This window comes from Heloderma suspectum, chromosome 8 (assembly GCF_057233095.1).
Source record: "Heloderma suspectum isolate Gila_16-S chromosome 8, 16-S_ref, whole genome shotgun sequence".
NCBI lineage: Eukaryota > Metazoa > Chordata > Lepidosauria > Squamata > Helodermatidae > Heloderma > Heloderma suspectum.
Window position 1 is genome coordinate 47,720,649 of NC_139465.1, and position 17,666 is coordinate 47,738,314.

At 49.1% G+C, this 17,666-nt stretch overlaps 1 protein-coding gene across 2 annotated transcripts in view; it reads left to right on the forward strand.

Annotated features, from left to right (window-relative positions):
- Positions 1 to 17,085, forward strand: part of ST3GAL2 (ST3 beta-galactoside alpha-2,3-sialyltransferase 2) — a 70,171-nt gene extending 53,086 nt beyond the window's left edge. For both annotated transcript variants that reach the window (XM_084812336.1, XM_084812337.1), the window contains exons 6-7: positions 13,259 to 13,378; positions 13,673 to 17,085. In XM_084812336.1, coding sequence (XP_084668462.1) covers positions 13,259 to 13,378; positions 13,673 to 13,846 — 294 coding nt within the window. In that variant the 3' untranslated portion in view covers positions 13,847 to 17,085. The remainder of the gene's footprint in view (positions 1 to 13,258; positions 13,379 to 13,672) is intronic.
- Positions 17,086 to 17,666: the final 581 nt, after the last annotated feature.

The following is a 17,666-nucleotide window of genomic DNA, read 5'->3' on the forward strand; positions in this document are numbered from 1 at the left end:
TCCCAGTTGCCTGTATTAAATATCATTCATGTATTAAATATCATTAAATAATGATGATGATGATTAAAAAATATAGTGTTATATAATAATAAAGCTTAAAGTAAACCTTCCACAATCAGTAATATATTTTATACTAGATATATAAATGCATGTGCACACTACACCCTCAAACAATATATTTAAGTACAGTATATCGTATCTATTTTGGAATAAAGAAATACAAAAGAAAAGCAAGGAAAAAAAGAAAGATGAGAGAGAATAAACGAATATATGTATAATCATTTATCTTCTGACCTAGCCTGGATCATGTAGACTAAACATAAACAGAGCTTGTTTACAGATTCCAGTTCATGGGGTTGTAACAGAAATCTCACGCATTTTTATGTTCAGCCATGCCACCACCGTTTCATGATTTAAAAACGTCTTCATCTGACCTTCAGACACAATGCAAAGAGTAGCAGGATATCTTAAGTAATATTGGAAGTTCATTTGTTTTGCCATATTTTCGCTTTGATGAATTGTCTTCTTTTATTCGCCACCTCTTTGATGTAATCTGGAAACAACATAACTTTATCTTGTTTCCAGGAAAGGCTTCCACTCTCTCTTGCCAAACGCAGGATGTAATTCTTTGTGGAGACTTTTGCAAATTGGACTATGATCATATAGTCAGTCCCTTTGGCATTTGGCACACAAAATGCCTGCTCAATATCAAGTAAATAATCAGGTGCGACAGGGAGTATCTCATGCAAAAGTGTATCCACAAAAATAGGCAATTTTACATAATTAGACAGATTTTTAATCCCAACAATACGTACATTGGATCTGCGCATGAAGGCCTCCAATTGAGAAATTCTGTCAGAGACATTTTTAGAACAAACTTGTGTCATAGTTTCATTCCCTGCCACTCGGTCTTCTAGCTCGTTAATTTCATCTCCATTTTTTGCCAAGATGCATTAATTAGATCCACAGCTCCTTGCAAGGCGGTGATGGAATTTTGGATTAAATCCAACCTTTTGGCTTGCTCCGTAAATTGCAAAGTCTTTATCAGAGTAAATAATTCCCCTATATCTTCTGTTTTCAGAACTTTTGACACAGGAGGTATGGGGGGGGGTGTTGCAGCCCCTTTCTTCTCCTCACTGTAGTCATGTTTCTCTTCAAACAGATCTTGCAGGTCCTCAGATGTTCTCAAATATTGTTAATATTTCTTAAATCGTCCCTCAGTAGTTGCTGATATTTCTTTAAGCATATATTACAATGGAACACGTCAGCCCTGTTTTCTCCCATTAAATAGGAGTTTCAGAACAGCTTTTTGCGTTGGTAAAGCTCTGGGGAGATAATCCTGGAATCCAGCCCCCCCCCCCCCCGCTATCTCGTGGGGAGTACTTTTCTCCAAGATGTTATCCAGCTGCTGCCTTGCCCCCCCTTTTAATTCCAGGGGGGAGATGAAAAGGTTTTTCAACCTTTTAAAAAGCTGTTTGAGAAAACTCCCACAGAGAGCCCATGGGATGCTACCAGAGCAACATTGGTTCCAACCGGAAGTCCGAAGGCACCCATTTCTATAACTCTTGCCCCTTTGGTTGCTTCCCGGATTTCATTCTCCATCTCAAGATCACCCTGAGCATTTTGGAGGCAATAATATGTCCACAGTACTAAATTACTTTTGGGGATATTATAACCCCCAGCACTTCTGTAAAGGTGTCTGCCCCTCTTAGGGTTTCTGTTGTGCAAGACACTAAGCCCTCTTTCACCTACAGAGCAACATCACATCCAGTTCACCTTTCCATGCCCTTCCTATATAGTTTGCATCCAGAGTTGACCCTGTCCCACTTATTCTCTTCATTCTACCAGGTTTCCCTATATCTTTCTCCCAGGATCAGTTTAAAAGTTGCTGTGCCACCTATTTGATGTTCAGCAGCAGCAGCAGTCTGTTTCCGTTCTGGTTCACAGCCCCAGCTTCTCCCAAATGTGCCAGAAGAAAAAGACAGCTGCACCAATATATGTTCCTGATGACTCTTTATCAAGTGAAAGTGGAAAATATAACACAAAATTAAGACAACTTTTAAAAATCTTTAAAAGACTTTAACATCACAGGAGTCCTTTGGGTTTGGCTTCTACAGCTGTTAGTTTATCCTTGTTGCTATAACTCCTAGAGTGTCCCCTAGTACTGAACAGATCCAACCCCCTCCGTCCTACACCACCCTAGCTTGTCCTGCTGGCCCTGTTCATGGAACTGGTTGCATTTCAGAGAAAGCTGCCTTGGAGGGCATGGCTTCCCACCTTCTACCTAGCAAACCAAGTTTGGCTTTCTGGAACTCATGACTGCATTCCCCGACATCATTGGTGCCAACCTGCACCACAACTGCTGACTCCACCCCGGCACTGTCTACCCGCCTCTGTGGCTGATGTGTGATACGAGCACCTTTGCACCAGGCCGGCAATTGGCTACGCGGGCACCACGCCATCACAAATGCCATGTCTCTGATGATCAAATCTTCCAACTACTGTGAGCCCTGCTGCTGCTCCCCCCACCCCCCAAAGCACATCCTCGGTGTGAGAGAATATCTGTTCACCCCCCAATGAATGGGCCCCTTTTAGGGGATGATCTCTCTCTTCCTCAAAGGAACAGCCTCTTTTCCTAAGACCTCGATCTCTGTGACAGCAGAGGAGCTGTTACCTAGGGATTGGGATGCCGCTGTCATATCCCTGAAGTTCTCATTGCCTCCCTCAGCTTCTCCAGGTCAACAGCCTTGGTGGCAAGGGGCCAGACTCCTTCCCTGAGGCGAGGAGCTCGTTTCACTGAGCACGTTCCCGTGACGTCTGTTCAGGGGGCAGGGGGCATACATGGGACGCTCAGCGCAAGACACTGGAGAGCCCCCACACCCCTGCTGGCTTTCCGCCTTCATCGCTGTTTTTATATTGTTGGGGTTATTGGGTTTGTTTACCTGAAAAGCGGTGTTATTTATTAATGGAAGGGGGGGAAGGGTTGACTGCCCTGGCTTCCTCACCCTGTTGCTAAACTCACCTGTCTGCTGAACTTCTTATTGCCCCAGTGCTTTGCCCAGGGCTCTTCAACATTTTTATTAATGACTTGGAGGAGGAGGTACAGGGAATGCTGATCAAATTTGCAGATGACACAAAATTGGGAGGGATAGCTAATACTTTGGAAGACAGAAACAAAATTCAAAGTGATCTGGATAGACTGGAGCGCTGGGCAGAAAACCACAGAATGACATTTAATAGGGACAAATGCCAAGTTCTGCACCTAGGAAAAAGAAACCAAACACACAGTTACAAGATGGGGGATACGTGGCTCAACAACATGACAAGTGAGTAGGATCTAGGAATTGTCAATCACAAGCTGAATATGAGCCAGCAATGTGATGTGGCTGCAAAAAAGGCCAATGCTCTTCTGGGCTGCATTAATAGAAGCAGAGCTTCCAAATCCCAGGAAGTACTAGTTCCCCTCTACTCAGCACTGGTTAGGCCTCATCTGGAGTACTGTGTCCAGTTCTGGGCACCACACTTTAAGAAGGATGCAGACAAATTGGAGAGGGTTCAGAGGAGGGCAACAAAGATGATCAGGGGACTGGAAACAAAGCCCTATGAAGAGAGACTGAAAGAACTGGGCATGTTTAGCCTTGAGAAGAGAAGACTGAGGGGAGATATGATAGCGCTCTTCAAGTACTTGAAAGGTCGTCACAGAGAAGAAGGCCAGGATCTCTTCTTGATCATCCCAGAGTGCAGGACACGGAATAATGGGCTCAAGTTACAGGAAGCCAGATTCCGGCTGAACATCAGGAAAAACTTCCCGACTGTAAGAGCAATACGACAATGGAACCAATTACCTGGGGAGGTGGTGGGCTCTCCCACACTGGAGGCCTTCAAGACAAGGCTGGACAGCCATTTGTCAGGGATGCTCTGACTTGGATTCCTGCACTGAGCAGGGGGTTGGACTCGATGGCCTTGTAGGCCCCTTCCAACCCTACTATTCTATGATTCTATAAGACACTTCATTGGCTGCCTCCCTCACAAGCCTGTCTTACTCCTGGACTCCCTCCTCCCCCACCCCCACAACTTCCACATCAAACTCAGGCCTGCAAGCTCCTTAGGACTGGCAGGTTATTTATACAGCTCACTGGGGCACCAGAGGGGGGATGGGGGTTATTTTTGAAAAGGAGGTCTCTCTCCTGTCCTCCCAGTTTTGATGTGCTAGCCTGCCTGTATGAGGATACAGTAGGGGGAGTGACTTTTTTTAAAGGCTGAAAACATTCATATTGTGGATAGTGAACATTTTGCAAAACCCTTGGTGTTCACAATTGGTGTTCTACACAATGCTTTCGATGGGCGTGACTTGCGAATTAACCCCCCCCCTTTCTGAATATAATGCTCAGTGGTGGTTTAAATCCAGATGGGTGATTTCTCTGGATCATGTCAGCTGCCCCCGAGACTGAATGTTCTGTAAATGCCAGTTATTGGCAATCTGGTTGTGTTCGCTCTGCTTATAAGTGAGCTCTGCTAGCGTGTGGCTTGCAAAAGGCTGCGAGCAGGAAGGCTGCATTGCAGTACTCCAGTAGGCCTGTCCTGTTCAGAGGCAAGAGGGGTTTTGGCTAATCAGAGCTGGGAGGCATGGATCTTAGTGGCCCACCTGCTGACTTCACTTGGAGTGGGAAAGCTGGATGGGGGGGACCCCTGTTTTGCTCAGGCCAAGCTCAGCCATTGTGTGTACAGTGTGTGTGGCCATGCGAAGAGTTGTCCTTGGCGAACGAGAGCACGAGTTAGCCTTTGGGGGCGGGTAGCTGGAGAGGGGGCTTGTCGTGCTTGGCTCCAAAGAGGGCTTCCATGGTGCGTGAGGGGGCTGCTGTGGAGCTTCCATGGCAGAGCAGGGTCATTCAGACCGTCGGTGGCATGCACTGATACCTGAGTGGCCAGGGAAGGGCCGGGCCTGCGGACACGCCTATGATCTATCACCCACTGGCTCTGATCCCCCTGGTACTTTAAGATGACTTTGTTTGGAACATTTCTGTGCTGGCCTTGCAGCCAAAGTGGTTCCCAAGGTGGCTTACAAACAAAATACAGAAAACACTAAATCAGTACAATAAATCAATAAGAAAATTAAAAACCAGCAATTAAAAGCAGCAATTAAAAGCAGCAGTTAAAACCTGTTCAAGCTAAAAATTTTAAAAACCTGGGAAATATACACCAGGAACCACAAGAGTTAAAAGTGATAAAAGTTCAACATCAGTTTCCAAAGTGCTGTACTGCTTTTCCGGGCTTTTCCTTCACAAGCTGCCCTGCAACAGCAGGCTCATTATTCTCATTTCTCAGAGAACTGAGATGGGGAAAGAGGGATATGCATGTGGGAAAGAGGCTGCGCGTGTGTGTTTGTGGCCCAGCTTTTTGTCCTGCAGCCACATTCTCTGTAGCCATTGTTCTCTTGGCCACGTGAGCTCAGAATCTCCCTCGTAAGGGAAGATGGGCTCTTTTGGTCGCAGCCCCAATGCTCTGGAATGATCTTCCAAGGAAGATACACACGGTCCCCTCCCTGCTGCCTCTCTAAGAATTTTTAAACGTTTAATGTTTAGATTGCCTTTGGCAACAGTTCATTAAATTCTGATGGCTAGTGACACTGTTCCCTGGTGTTGCTGTTTTCTGTAATTATTATTCTTCTGCTTTTGATCTGCTGCTCTTTTGCCTTTCATTCAGTTTTAATTCTGTGTGTGCATTTTGTTGTTTTATTATTTTGATGATGTTTATTGGTCTTTAGTTGTGGAATCTTTTTTCCACTACTGTAGAATCTGCTGTTTAAACCTATTTTTAGGTTATCTGTAGTCATTGTTCTCCAGGGGTTGTGGGCTCAGAACTTCCCTTGTTAACAGAAGACTGGATTACTCACCAGCGTTTCCTGTTATGACGCAGGTGGTCTCCTCAGTGGCCCACCAGTACCCTAGCCTCTCCCTCTCCTGTGGCCTTCCAGGAAGATTCCAATTTGGAGGAGGCTGATGTAGAACCTGCTCAGGCTTTGGAAGACAGTTAGGGCGAGAGCCCGACGCTGACTGCCTTCCCAGAGGGGAGCAGGCTGGAGGAGGCTGATACTCCCGCCAGCCGCAAGAGCCTTGGGAAGGGCACGTGTAGTGCAGGGGTGTGGGAGCCTCTCTGTGGAAAACCGCCAGGTCAGAGTTGTGGCTGAGGGAAGGTTTTTAAACCTGTCCTAGGGAACGGAGGCGACGAAAGAGAGTGGAAGAGAAACATTCCAGGGCAGTTACCGCTGCAGTTGGTGCACTATGGTTAGTGTGCTTCGGTGGACTTGCGCAAATCTCCCTGACAGTTTTGAAAAAAAACTTAGGGGGCAACTACATGGGATGGAGTCAGTGGGGCCCCATGGGGTGGGGGGCAGATGCAGTTACTGCTGGTGCAGGCACCTCATTTGCTCCTCTAAGGTTTTTTAAAAAACTGTCAAGAATATCTGTGCAAAGTTAAACGGAGTAGTAAACGGAGGGGAAATGTGTGCGACTGCAGTAACTGCTCTGAAAAGGAGCCATGGAAGTGGGGGGACACCAGTATCTCCCCTTTCTGGACGTGCTGGAGACCTGTCGAATGAAGTGGACAAGGTGCTTTCATCTGTACGGCCGACCACCTGCTTACGTGATCCTTGCCCATCTTGGCTCATTATGGGCTGCAGAGAGAGACTGGGTGAGGGGATCAAGGCGGTGGTGAACGCCTCCCTTGAGGAGGGAGTGATGCCATCAGCCCTCAAGGAGGCAGTGATAAGACCGCTCTTAAAGAAGCCCTCCTTGGATCCTCAAGTTCTGAACAACTTTCGCCCAGTCTCAAATCTGCCATTTTTGGGCAAGGTGATTGAGCAGGTGGTGGCGGTGCAGTTGAAGGCACACTTGGAAGAAACTGATTATCTAGACCCATTTCAGTCGGGCTTCAGGCATGGGCATGGGACAGAAACGGCCTTGGTCGCCTTGGTGGATGATATGAGGAGGGCTCTGGATAGGGGTGAATGCTCCTTCCTTGTTCTCCTTGACCTCTCAGCGGCTTTTGATACCGTTGACCACAGTATCCTCCTGGACCGCCTGGAGGGGTTGGGCATTGGAAACACTGTATTGCGGTGGTTCCGGTCCTTCCTCTCCGGCAGGTACCAGAGGGTAGCACTGGGAGAGGAGGTTTCGGACCCGTGGCCACTTACTTGTGGGGTGCCACAGGGTTCCATCCTCTCCCCGATGCTATTTAACATCTATGTGAAGCCACTGGGGGCTATCATCAGGAGGTTTGGGGTGCAGTGTCATCAATATGCGGATGACACGCAGCTCTACCTCTCATTCAAATCTTCACCAAGGTTGGCCGTAGAATCCCTGTCCAAATGTCTGGAGACGGTGAGTGGCTGGATGGGGAGGAATAAGCTGAAGCTCAACCCTGACAAGACCGAGGTACTTTTGGTGGGAGACAAGAGGAGGCTGGGGGATGTTGACCTGGTGTTGAATGGGGTACAGCTACCCTTGAAAGACCAGGTCCGCAGCCTGGGGGTCATTTTGGACTCCCAGCTGTCCATGGAGGCTCAGGTGTCAGCTGTGAGCCGGACAGCGCTGTATCAACTCCATCTGATACGGCGGCTGCGCCCCTTCCTTCCCGACCATCTGCTCCCATCGGTAGTACATGCCCTGGTCTCCTCTCGTTTAGACTACTGTAATGCGCTCTACGTGGGGTTACCCTTGAAGACAGTTCGGAAACTGCAGCTGGTACAGAACGCGGCGGCTCGCCTGATTAAAGGCAGCCGCCGGCGAGATCACATCACTCCAGTGCTGAAGGAGTTGCACTGGTTACCAGTTGTTTTCCGGGCCAAATTCAAGGTGTTGGTTTTGACCTTTAAAACCCTATATGGTTCCGGCCCAGCCTATCTTAAGGAGCGCCTCCAGCAACACCAGACAGGCCGCTTAACAAGATCAGCCTCGGATGGCCTTCTCTCTGTTCCATCAGCCAGGACAGCTAGACTGGTGGGGACGAGGGAGAGGGCCTTCTCTGTGGTGGCCCCCACTCTGTGGAACTCCCTCCCTAGGGAATTCCGTCATGCCCCCTCTTTAATGAGCTTCCGTCGTGCATTAAAAACGTGGTTGTTCAGGCAGGCATTTGGGGTGGGTTAGGGTATTTAAAAAAAAAAAATTATGGTAAAATTTTATTGTTTTAAATTGTTTTATGGTGGGTTGTACATCGCCCAGAGTGGCTGGGTGACCAGTCAGATGGGTGATTAATAAATTTAATAAATAAATAAAAATAAATAAGTGTAGAATGGGAGGAGGACACTGACAAGTGTCAGCTCAAGACTTAATAGCGAGAGGATTTCATTGCCAAACAAGAGATATTGTCCCCACCCACCTTTTGGTACACCTGCTTCTCTCACTCCCCCCCCTTTTTTGGTGCTTCTCAATTGCACAAATGGGTTCCTCCTTTCGCTAAGTGGTATTTTCCCCCTGGACCTTGACAACTATGCACAAATGTGCAGCCTTGCCTTGCCAGCTTGCTTGCATGTCACCTCCTCCACTTCAGCGCTCCCTTTGTCAGCTGAAACATGCAAGGAAATTGACAAGGAAAACTGCACATCTCAAACAGACCAATCTGAGCTCTTACGCACTTGCAAAAGAAGGGGGAAATTAATAATAATAATAATAATAATAATAATTAAAAAGATTACAAATACATTTGCGTGCTCCCGAAGCGCTGGATTTTTCTTTAAGGTGGTGAAAAGGTGACAGGCCCTCCAGTGTGCCATTTGGGCATTGGTGGAGGGCCAGTCACTGACCAGGGAGGCTGGAGGCAGCAGCCCTGGTGAGATTGTGACGAGCGGTAGGAGGTTTTGCTGTTCTTGCCAAGCAGCTCTCTAGCTGATCCTGGCAACGCATGATGAAAACGGTCTCCCAGGTTCAGACAACACGACAACTCACCATGTGTATGAACAACCGTAGAACAAGCCATTGGTTCTCAGGGTGGCTTGTTTGTAAAAAATAAGCCACCCTGTGGAAAACGCACTGAATTTGGACAACACAGAACCCCACCATGACTGCCTGCCCATGGTGGGTTGTCATGTTATGCGAACCCAGTCACTGACTGGGTTTTCATGAGAAGCCAACCAGAATATGGTTTGTTTTCCAGAACAAACTATCATTGGTTAGCATGTCATGTGAACGGGAACCATTCTTATCAGGATGGGCTGTTTTCCCCAACCCACGTATCCTGAGAACCTACGGTCTGCAGTAGGGGTTGTTTTACCCATGATAGGCTGGCGTGTCGTATGAACCAGGCATGCCAATGCATCGTGGGGAAAGGGCATTGGGCAGTGAGAGAAGCCCCTGCTGCTCTTGCCCAGTGGGCCACAGTCACCATTCACAATCAGGGCCAAGCTGCTGCCTGTGCCCTTTTCCCTGTGCCGGTGACAGCCCCTCCAGTGGGGACCAAACAGCAGAGTGGAGGGGCTGTCACCTGCCCCCGCTGATCCCCCCCTTCATGGCTCCGATCATGGTCAGAGCCCTTTTTTTACTTTTCTGACCCCATTTTGCACACAAACGGGGCTGTGAAAATAAAAAAAACAAAGTGCCCCGTCCTGAAAATTGGATGGGGGGGGGAATCGCACCCCTCAGCAGGGCCCCTTGGCGCAACAGGAACCATGGTGGGGGTGGGATTCCCGCCCATCTGATTTTCGGGAGGGGGACGTGCTTTTTTTCTGCAGCCCCTGACACTCAAGCTGCAAGAAAGATCTTCTTCCCAACCTGTGGACAAACATTTTTTTTATGGGAAGGCGGGGATGCTGGGGGAGGGGGAATCCCCAAAGGGCCCCCCACCCACCGTGTCACGAATGGGAAACCTGCAGGTAAGTGGGTAATTTTAACCCTTCTTTCTCCCACCCTGCGGGGTGGTGGGAAAAGGGTTAAAAATCACCCACTTACATGCAGGTTTCCCAATCCTACCACCTGGGGCGGGGGGCTTCAAGGGTGATCTTAATATTTAAATTTAAGAATGACGTTTAGCGTTTATGTTTAAGGATTAAGTTTAGGATTGAATTCACTTTTAGCGCTGGCATATAGAATTCACCCCTTCAGCTGTGGTTAAGAATCTTCATTTTCTCGCTTTAGTTTCTGTACTTAACTATTTAGGTGCCAGATGTAACCTCTTTACATGCCTAAAGAAACTTAGTAATGCTTTAGGTTATCTTTTCAACTGTAAGTAGTGTGCAGGAGGAAATCAAGTGGAAGTTATGTAGCATGTGTTAGTTAGCTTTAGAAATGCAAGAACAGTAAAGGAGAGCGTTGTGGAAAAGTCATATCATTTCACCTGCTATGCTGGGGTTCTATGAGCTACTTTTCTCGCTACTTTTGTAGTCCCAGTTTGGGCAATTGCAGGCCTTGTAGTTAATCTCAAATACATGTTACATTTTACTTCAGTGCTGATAATGTAATCACAGAGATGCTCATGTAACCAAATCACCGTGCTGGTTATTCAATTCCGTAATTTTCTTAAATAAAGGGTTTAATGCTTTTCAACTAAATTCTGAGTCTGTGGTGATGTTTCTCTATTTAGGACCTGGTTTGGTTACCCACCAGAGAGTTTGAACCCAATTGGTCTAGATTCTGAAATCAGTATGAAGCACTGACAAGCTAAATAGGACCAAATTAAGAGGAAGCATTTTCTGTCATGGGTTGTTTTTCACAAGCAAGCCTCCCTGAGAACCCATGGCTTGTAGTAGGGTTGTTTAGCATGGCTTGTTGTGATGTCCAAACCCAGCAGGGCAATTTTATCGTGGTTCCTTGAGAACAGCTAGAGAGCTACTCGGCAAGACTGACAAAAACCCCTTGCTGCTCCTCACCAGCTCACTAGTGCTGCCGCCATTCTCCCTCATCCCATCTTGGTGTCCTCCACCTCAGGATGGATTTTAAATTTTTTCCCCCATAGAAATCTTGAAGAGTAACCTGAGCACATTTTGCCATTTCATAAAAAAAAAAATCAGTCCTGTGCAAGTGTGCAGGAGTGAATGTCCACTGCTAGGAACTTTGCATAATTTTCCCCTCCAGTTTAACTGGTCTGCCTTGAAATTTGCACAATTTCCTCCACTGTTTTACTGCTGTGCCATGAAAGTTGTATATTTTAGCAATCTCCCCCACTTGTCTGCCTTGAAATTTGCATATCTCTAACCACTCAGTCCCTGCTCTGCCTTGAAATTTGTGTATGTTTAGTGACAAGCATGAAGTGGAGTGGGAGGAACCAAAAGCAGCTAGCAGCTGCAGGAGGGAAGGAACTTTAGGGGTGTTATGACTTCTGTAGAACACGAAGCAGCCTTTTTTTAAGGTGTTCACTAGCAAGGGAAGCTCCAAAGTGGTGCCTGAAATTGACAAGGACATCGACAGGATGTGTGCTGGGCTAAATATCAGAAGATGGCCTTGCGCAAGAGCGCAATCCCCCCCACCCCAAACAGTTGCGAACACATTACTATGTTCATAAGGGCTCAGAAACTCATGAGCCAGTTTACCAATTGCAGAAGGGGTGCTGATATAGGGAACATGGATTTCTGTCACAAAAGGCCCTGGAATACATGCCAGCATCAGTCAGGAGAACTGAGAGGCTCTGAGGGAGAAACAAGCTACGGCAAGCCGCCAAGCAGATGATTGTCTGTTGGTGGGAACGGATTAGCCACCCACCTACCATGGCTTATTCTCAGGGTGGCTTAGTGTGACATGTGAACTCACTGGGGGGGGAGGCTATGACCTGATTCACACATAATGAGTAGCCACCGTAAGGGGATTTCCCCTTGGGGTTTTTCCATGTGGCACCAGCCACCATTTTGAATATTCAAGCCATGGTGAACCTGGTGAGGGTGGGTTGTTGTGGAGCTCGAGAAGCCACCCAGAACCCCTGGACTATTTTAGGGTTGTGGGTGTGCGTTGTTGGGGTGCTTGAGAAGCCAGGTTCTCATGTAATGATATGCTGCAGTGTGCCCCGCCACAGCTCAAATACTCAAAATGGTGGCTGCCACCATGATGAGAATCCCCGCATGGAAATTCCCCCACAGTGGCTTCTCGTTGCATGCAAGCCCACCCTGTAAGTACGTTTGACCTGGTTTGCACAACACGCCAACCCACGGTGGATTGTCAGCCTTGTTTTTTTCACGCTGGCTTGTCATGACGTTGGAACCTGGTGCAGTTTCCTCACTGTGGTTTGTTAACCACGCACAAGCCACCCTGAGAACCCATGGCATGTTGTTGAGTTGTTCCAGGTGGCTTGTTCTCCAGATGGCTTGTTGTGATGTCCGAACCCAGCAGAGGGGCTTGTGCCCATTTTGATGAAAAGGACTACAGAGCTGCCTGGCAAAAGCAGCGAACAACCCGGCCGCTCCTCACAGTGGCCTCCGCCCCTCCTCCTCCAGCTCAGTGCTTCATTTAACAGCAACTGGCTTTATTCCCTTGGGAGTGGAGTTAGCACAGTGTGTATGTGTGACTGACTTACCTCTGAGTAAGCGCACACCCCCCATTCGAGACCATGGCAATTGGCTGCGGGGGGGGGGATTTAAGCTTTCTCCCCTCCTGTTTTCATGCCAAAATTCCCACTCCGTGGGGGTGGGGTAAAAAAAGAAACCAAGTCTCAATTTTTCTCTTTTTTTAGCCATTCCCCACCATGGCAGTGGGGAATTTCAGCATGCAAAACAGGAGGGAAGAAAGCTTAAATCTCCCCCTCCTGAATCATCATGATCCCGAATTGGGAGTGATTGATTGGTAAGTCCATCACGCATACAGGCACCACTGTGCTAGGAAGAGGATCATGCTGCGAGAAGCAGCCAAGGAGGCTTTTTAAAGTGTTACAGAAAGAAAACAAGAAGACCCTCTGTCGTCCGTCCTCCCTGCCCCAAGCAGTGAGCAAGCTGCTTCACCTCCACTCCAAAGAGATGGCATCTATATGTCCAGGCAGGTGCTTTGCAAGGCAAGGAGGGGGCTTAGAGCAGGAGCACTGAGGAGATGTGCCGCAAAGGCCCCTGGCGTGCTGCCCGGCCAGTGACCAACCGCCCTACCACAGCTTGTTTTCAGTGTGGCTTATCCTGACATGTGAAGCGGCCCTTTGAGTCTGTGTGTGTGTGTGTGTGAGGGGGGGGGGAGCTGGTGAGTCTGGGCCTATGCACCACTCACTCTGGCCACAGCTGCTGCAGCCTGTGGCCCTTGGGTGTATGAACGTTGCCCACCTGCATCTTACGAGATCTCCCTTGATTTATCTCCTTCAGGTTCAAATCTACAATCCAGCTTTCTTCAAATACATCCATGACCGATGGACGGAGCATCATGGGCGCTACCCATCCACAGGAATGCTGGTGCTGTTCTTCGCTTTACACGTTTGTGACGAGGTCAGTTTTGAAATAGCTAGAGAGATGTCTGAGTTTGCAATCCACTGTGCTTGAGAGACTTTTGGTCTATATACAAGAAACAAGTCACGAATTCGGCATCCCCCCCCCCATTTTTAAAAACTATTTTTGTGGGGCAGTGGGGAGCCATGGAGGGTGGCAGCAGGGGCCACGTGTTGCTCACCCTGAGTTACACAGACATGGGCTTCATTTCAATGGGGGATCCAGGATGAAGCCTCTACGACGGCCATGGGGTCTCTGATGACTGCCCCTCCCCTTCTCTTTCACTGGCTGCAGGTGAATGTCTTTGGCTTTGGGGCGGACAGCCGTGGCAACTGGCACCATTACTGGGAGAACAATCGCTATGCAGGGGAGTTCCGGAAAACCGGAGTGCACGATGCTGATTTTGAGGCCCACATCATTGCCATGCTGGAGAAGACGAGCAAGATCGATGTTTATCGTGGCCACTAACCCTTCCACCTCCATTTTCCAGCCTTGACTTGGCGAAGGGCCTTCAGGGGCTTGCTTCCCACAGGGGTGGGCGGAGCACTGGGTTTCCCCTGCAGCCCCACAGACGAATGGGATGCATTGATTCTGACAGCAATTCAGCAGAAAGCTCTTCTTCAAGTCGGGGCGGGGGGAGTTCCTGAATCAAGTGGATTTACAAATAAAAGCACGCGTGTTTTGAGTGCCCAGCAATCCTGCACTGGCTGACCTATCTGGTGGTGAAAACCCAAATGCTGCACCTTTTCTTTCTCTGAATGGAGACAAGAGAAGCCAGGACAGTCAAAGCCGCCAGCCAGGCCCAAGGGGAGCCAAAGACCAGCAGCTGCTGGCGCAGAGCTTTCCCTTCTGTGCCCAGTTCTCTGGCATTGGCCATTCTTGGTCTGCCAGCACCAACTAAGTGCTAAGAATGAGGCACGTTGGGGGCCTCCTTTTACACTCCAGCTGGGAGTGCTAGTAGAGGCATGTAAATCTCGACAGACTCTTTTTTAAAAACAATCAACTTTTCTTTGAGGACTGCTTTCCACTTTTGCCCCAGGAAGCTCCCTTTGTCCAATCAGGTTTAAAGTGTAGAGCAGCTGGCTTGTATCGCTCGTTGCAATCATGTCACCTCCGGAGGGTTCCGCCTGTGGCGCGTCGGCGGGGAGGCCTTGCACGCTGAGCAGAGCCCGCTGAAGGCCCCTGCGGCACTCCGATTCTGTCTGGATCTTCGGGGAGGGGGGATGTTTGGATGCAAGCAGTCAGCCCATCGCAGCGCTGGCTGCGCTGAGGAGCAAGGGGTGGACATTCCCCTCTTGTTCTAGGAGCTAGGGGAAGCCACGCCAAAGCCACTCAGCATTTCTGAAGCTGCGACTTCCCCCTTCTCTCTTGCCCACAATCAAGATGACCACCATCCCGAGCTGTGGCGAACGATGCCCTGTGAGCCCAGATTCAAAGCAGGGTACGTGTGCTCCAACTCTATCTCCACAGTCCTGGCCCCCATGTCTCCTCAAATTGTTCCGGTGATGGGAGGGGTGCCAGGAAGGGGCCCTCCAGCCTGCGCAGACAGTGGCAGGCGGCCTTTGGACAGTGTCCCTCCCCAGCGGAATGATGCGTGGTGATTTTGGAGACGTCTCTGCTGTCTGCCGCCGAGAGGTGACTTTGGAGGTTGGATGCTGAGCTTGCATCGGAGGAGGAGGGAGAGGGGCTGATTCGTTCTTGCTGGCTTTGAGTTCTTGCCCTGGAAGTGAAGCAGTCGGGGTGGCTGCTGAAAATTTGGAGGGGGAGCCGCCTGATTCAGAGTAGATGTACCAATTCACCTTTCTAAGTATTGTCTTGGAATTCCCCAGGATTCCTGTATGGTGGCAGGAATTTGGTGTGGTTAGCAATGCCACTCGGACAATTGCTTCCTCTATGGAAAGAGATGGATATCAAGCTATTTCACCATCTTTTGGCAAATGAAGAGGTTCCTTGAGAGCCATATAGATCCAGAATCTTGAGGTCCCAAAAGTTTTTCTAATCCTGAAGGCTTCCAGGATTTAATCCATACGTGTATTGACATTTTATAGGTCGGGTTATAGTGAAGTCTTAAAGCCCCTGGAACAGCTACTTTGTCCGTGTTGCCACCTGAAGGAGGCTGTAGGGCAGCCTGCCCAACCTGATGCTCTCCTGATGTGTTGGGCTCCAACTCCCACAATTCCTGGCCAGCAGGGCTGCGGGTGCTGGGAGTTGCAGTCCAACACACCAAGGTGGGAGAGGTTGCTGCAGAGATTCTTCCTTGAACTGTTCTGCTGCATTTCCGTTGTGGTCTGTCCCTGCTTTTGCACTGACGTTGGTTTTGAGTTTATTGGCACCTTGCTGGGGAGGGGGATGCCGAAGCTGAGCGGGAGTTCCATTCCTTGGGCCTGGAGGAGAGGGGAGAGCAAAGCGATAGGCTCCCCTGTTGCTCTGGAGATGAGGGCCTTCTAGGAACACCCTAAGACCAGGCTGGGGTACCGTCTCTTTCTTTTTTGGAGGTGCAGTATTGAATATGTGTTCCCTTTTTGAAATAAAATAGTTGGATTGTTCAGAATGGGGCAGGGGGGCTCCGCAAGGGTGGCCAGCGCCTCCTTGTTGCAATAGCAACTCAAAACACGTGGGCTGCATGGCTCCTCTATGCACAGAGGCTTCTTTGGGAGCGCTGGGATGCAAGAGTTTGCAGCCGAACGAAAGCCTCTGTTGCGTTTGCAGGCCGCTAAAGGGTGTTGTGTATGGGAGAGGGGTATAAAGGCTGGAGAGCACTTTCTTTGAACCGCTGACATCACCCTCACAATGTCCTGCTAGCAGCCTGATGCCATCAGCCGAAATGGGTCCCAAGAAGCCATGTACAGAAATGCAGAATTGGCCAGACTCGCTCTGCAGGATGGTGGCCCCTCTTCAGTCCAATGAGAAGCATGCACATCTGTCTAGAATGGCATTTTGCCACACTGAGCATCTTGGGCCTCCTTCCTGAGAACCAGCTGAGGAGGGAGGTGGGTTTTTGACCTTTCTTTCTCCAGTGCTTTTTCAGAATCCATTGGCATGGGGGGGGGGAGCAGATCATTCTTGAGCATCAACGAGTGCCTTGACTTGCACTATCAGCTACACTGGGCTCCCTTCATTCACTGCACTGAACTTGGGCTCTGTTGGCTATGCAGAGAACCCCCGCCCCCCACTGTGAACGGTTTGGGCACCTGCTCCTTCCTCAGTTTCCATTCTGCTGCCGTTTTGTGTGTATGGGGGTAGGGAAGGTCATTTCTGTATGACAGAGTTGGCATGAGCATTGAGGGTGGGACTGACTGGAGGAGATTCCCTGGTGAGTCTCTGGATTTCCAGTCGTGGAACTGAAAGGAGATGAGAGTTGCTTCTGGCAAGACTCTTGCCGGGCGCTGCCTGGTTCTTAGCAGCACTTACGTAGCTTCAGTATGGTGGATGTGATGGGACAATCACATAGTAAGCAGCAGAAGGCAACCTTTCCCAACCATTCAGGGTTTGGGACTCCTGAACAAAACAAGGAAATCCTGGACCCAAAGCTGTTTCCTTCTCCCTTGCCAAGCAGCCCCTTCAGCTGCCATGCGTCTAAATCAGGATTACATGCAGTTGTGCTGCTCATTTCGCATTTTTTAACTTCACGTGCTATAATTGGAAGAAACTGGTTTAATTTTGTGTTCTGTTGTACAACAATAAAATCTGTGCCCTTTTCCTTCTGCTGATTTCTGCAGTTTGTGTGTGTGGGCGGGGCTTTATTCCTTTAAAATAAGATTGCCGGGGGAGGAGGGCGCCTACTAGATCCCAAGACATCTGTATCAACAGCCGGGACCCGAAGTGCAAGTGGGCACAGGCAGCCCCTCGGCTTGCACCGAGTGAGTTGGCCCTCATCTTCAGGGGGGTGGGTAGAAGTAATTTGGGGTACACGCCTTTTGGAATAGAACGTGCCTCTAATGGCCGCTGCTTGGTCTGCGGGTAGTAGAAAAGCATTAAATCTGACATGGTAGTGCTTCTTGTAATCCTGTATCAACAGTTTTTTCTCAAAATCATTTTGTATTGAAAAACACAGATTTTAATCATGAATTAGCAGAGGTTCTTGACTTCCCTAGCTGTGGCCTATACCTTCTTAACAAGGCCCACCCCCAGTTTGGAGAACCCTGCCTCTGCAGCCTCTTCATCCTTATCACCGTGGAGAGCACCAGGGCAGCTGTGTGGAGGCTACCAATGCGAATGAGGCTGTGGGGATGGTCAGCAGGGGAGGCAGGGTCTTTGCTGAGCGGAAATGCCCCATCCTTCCTGAGAA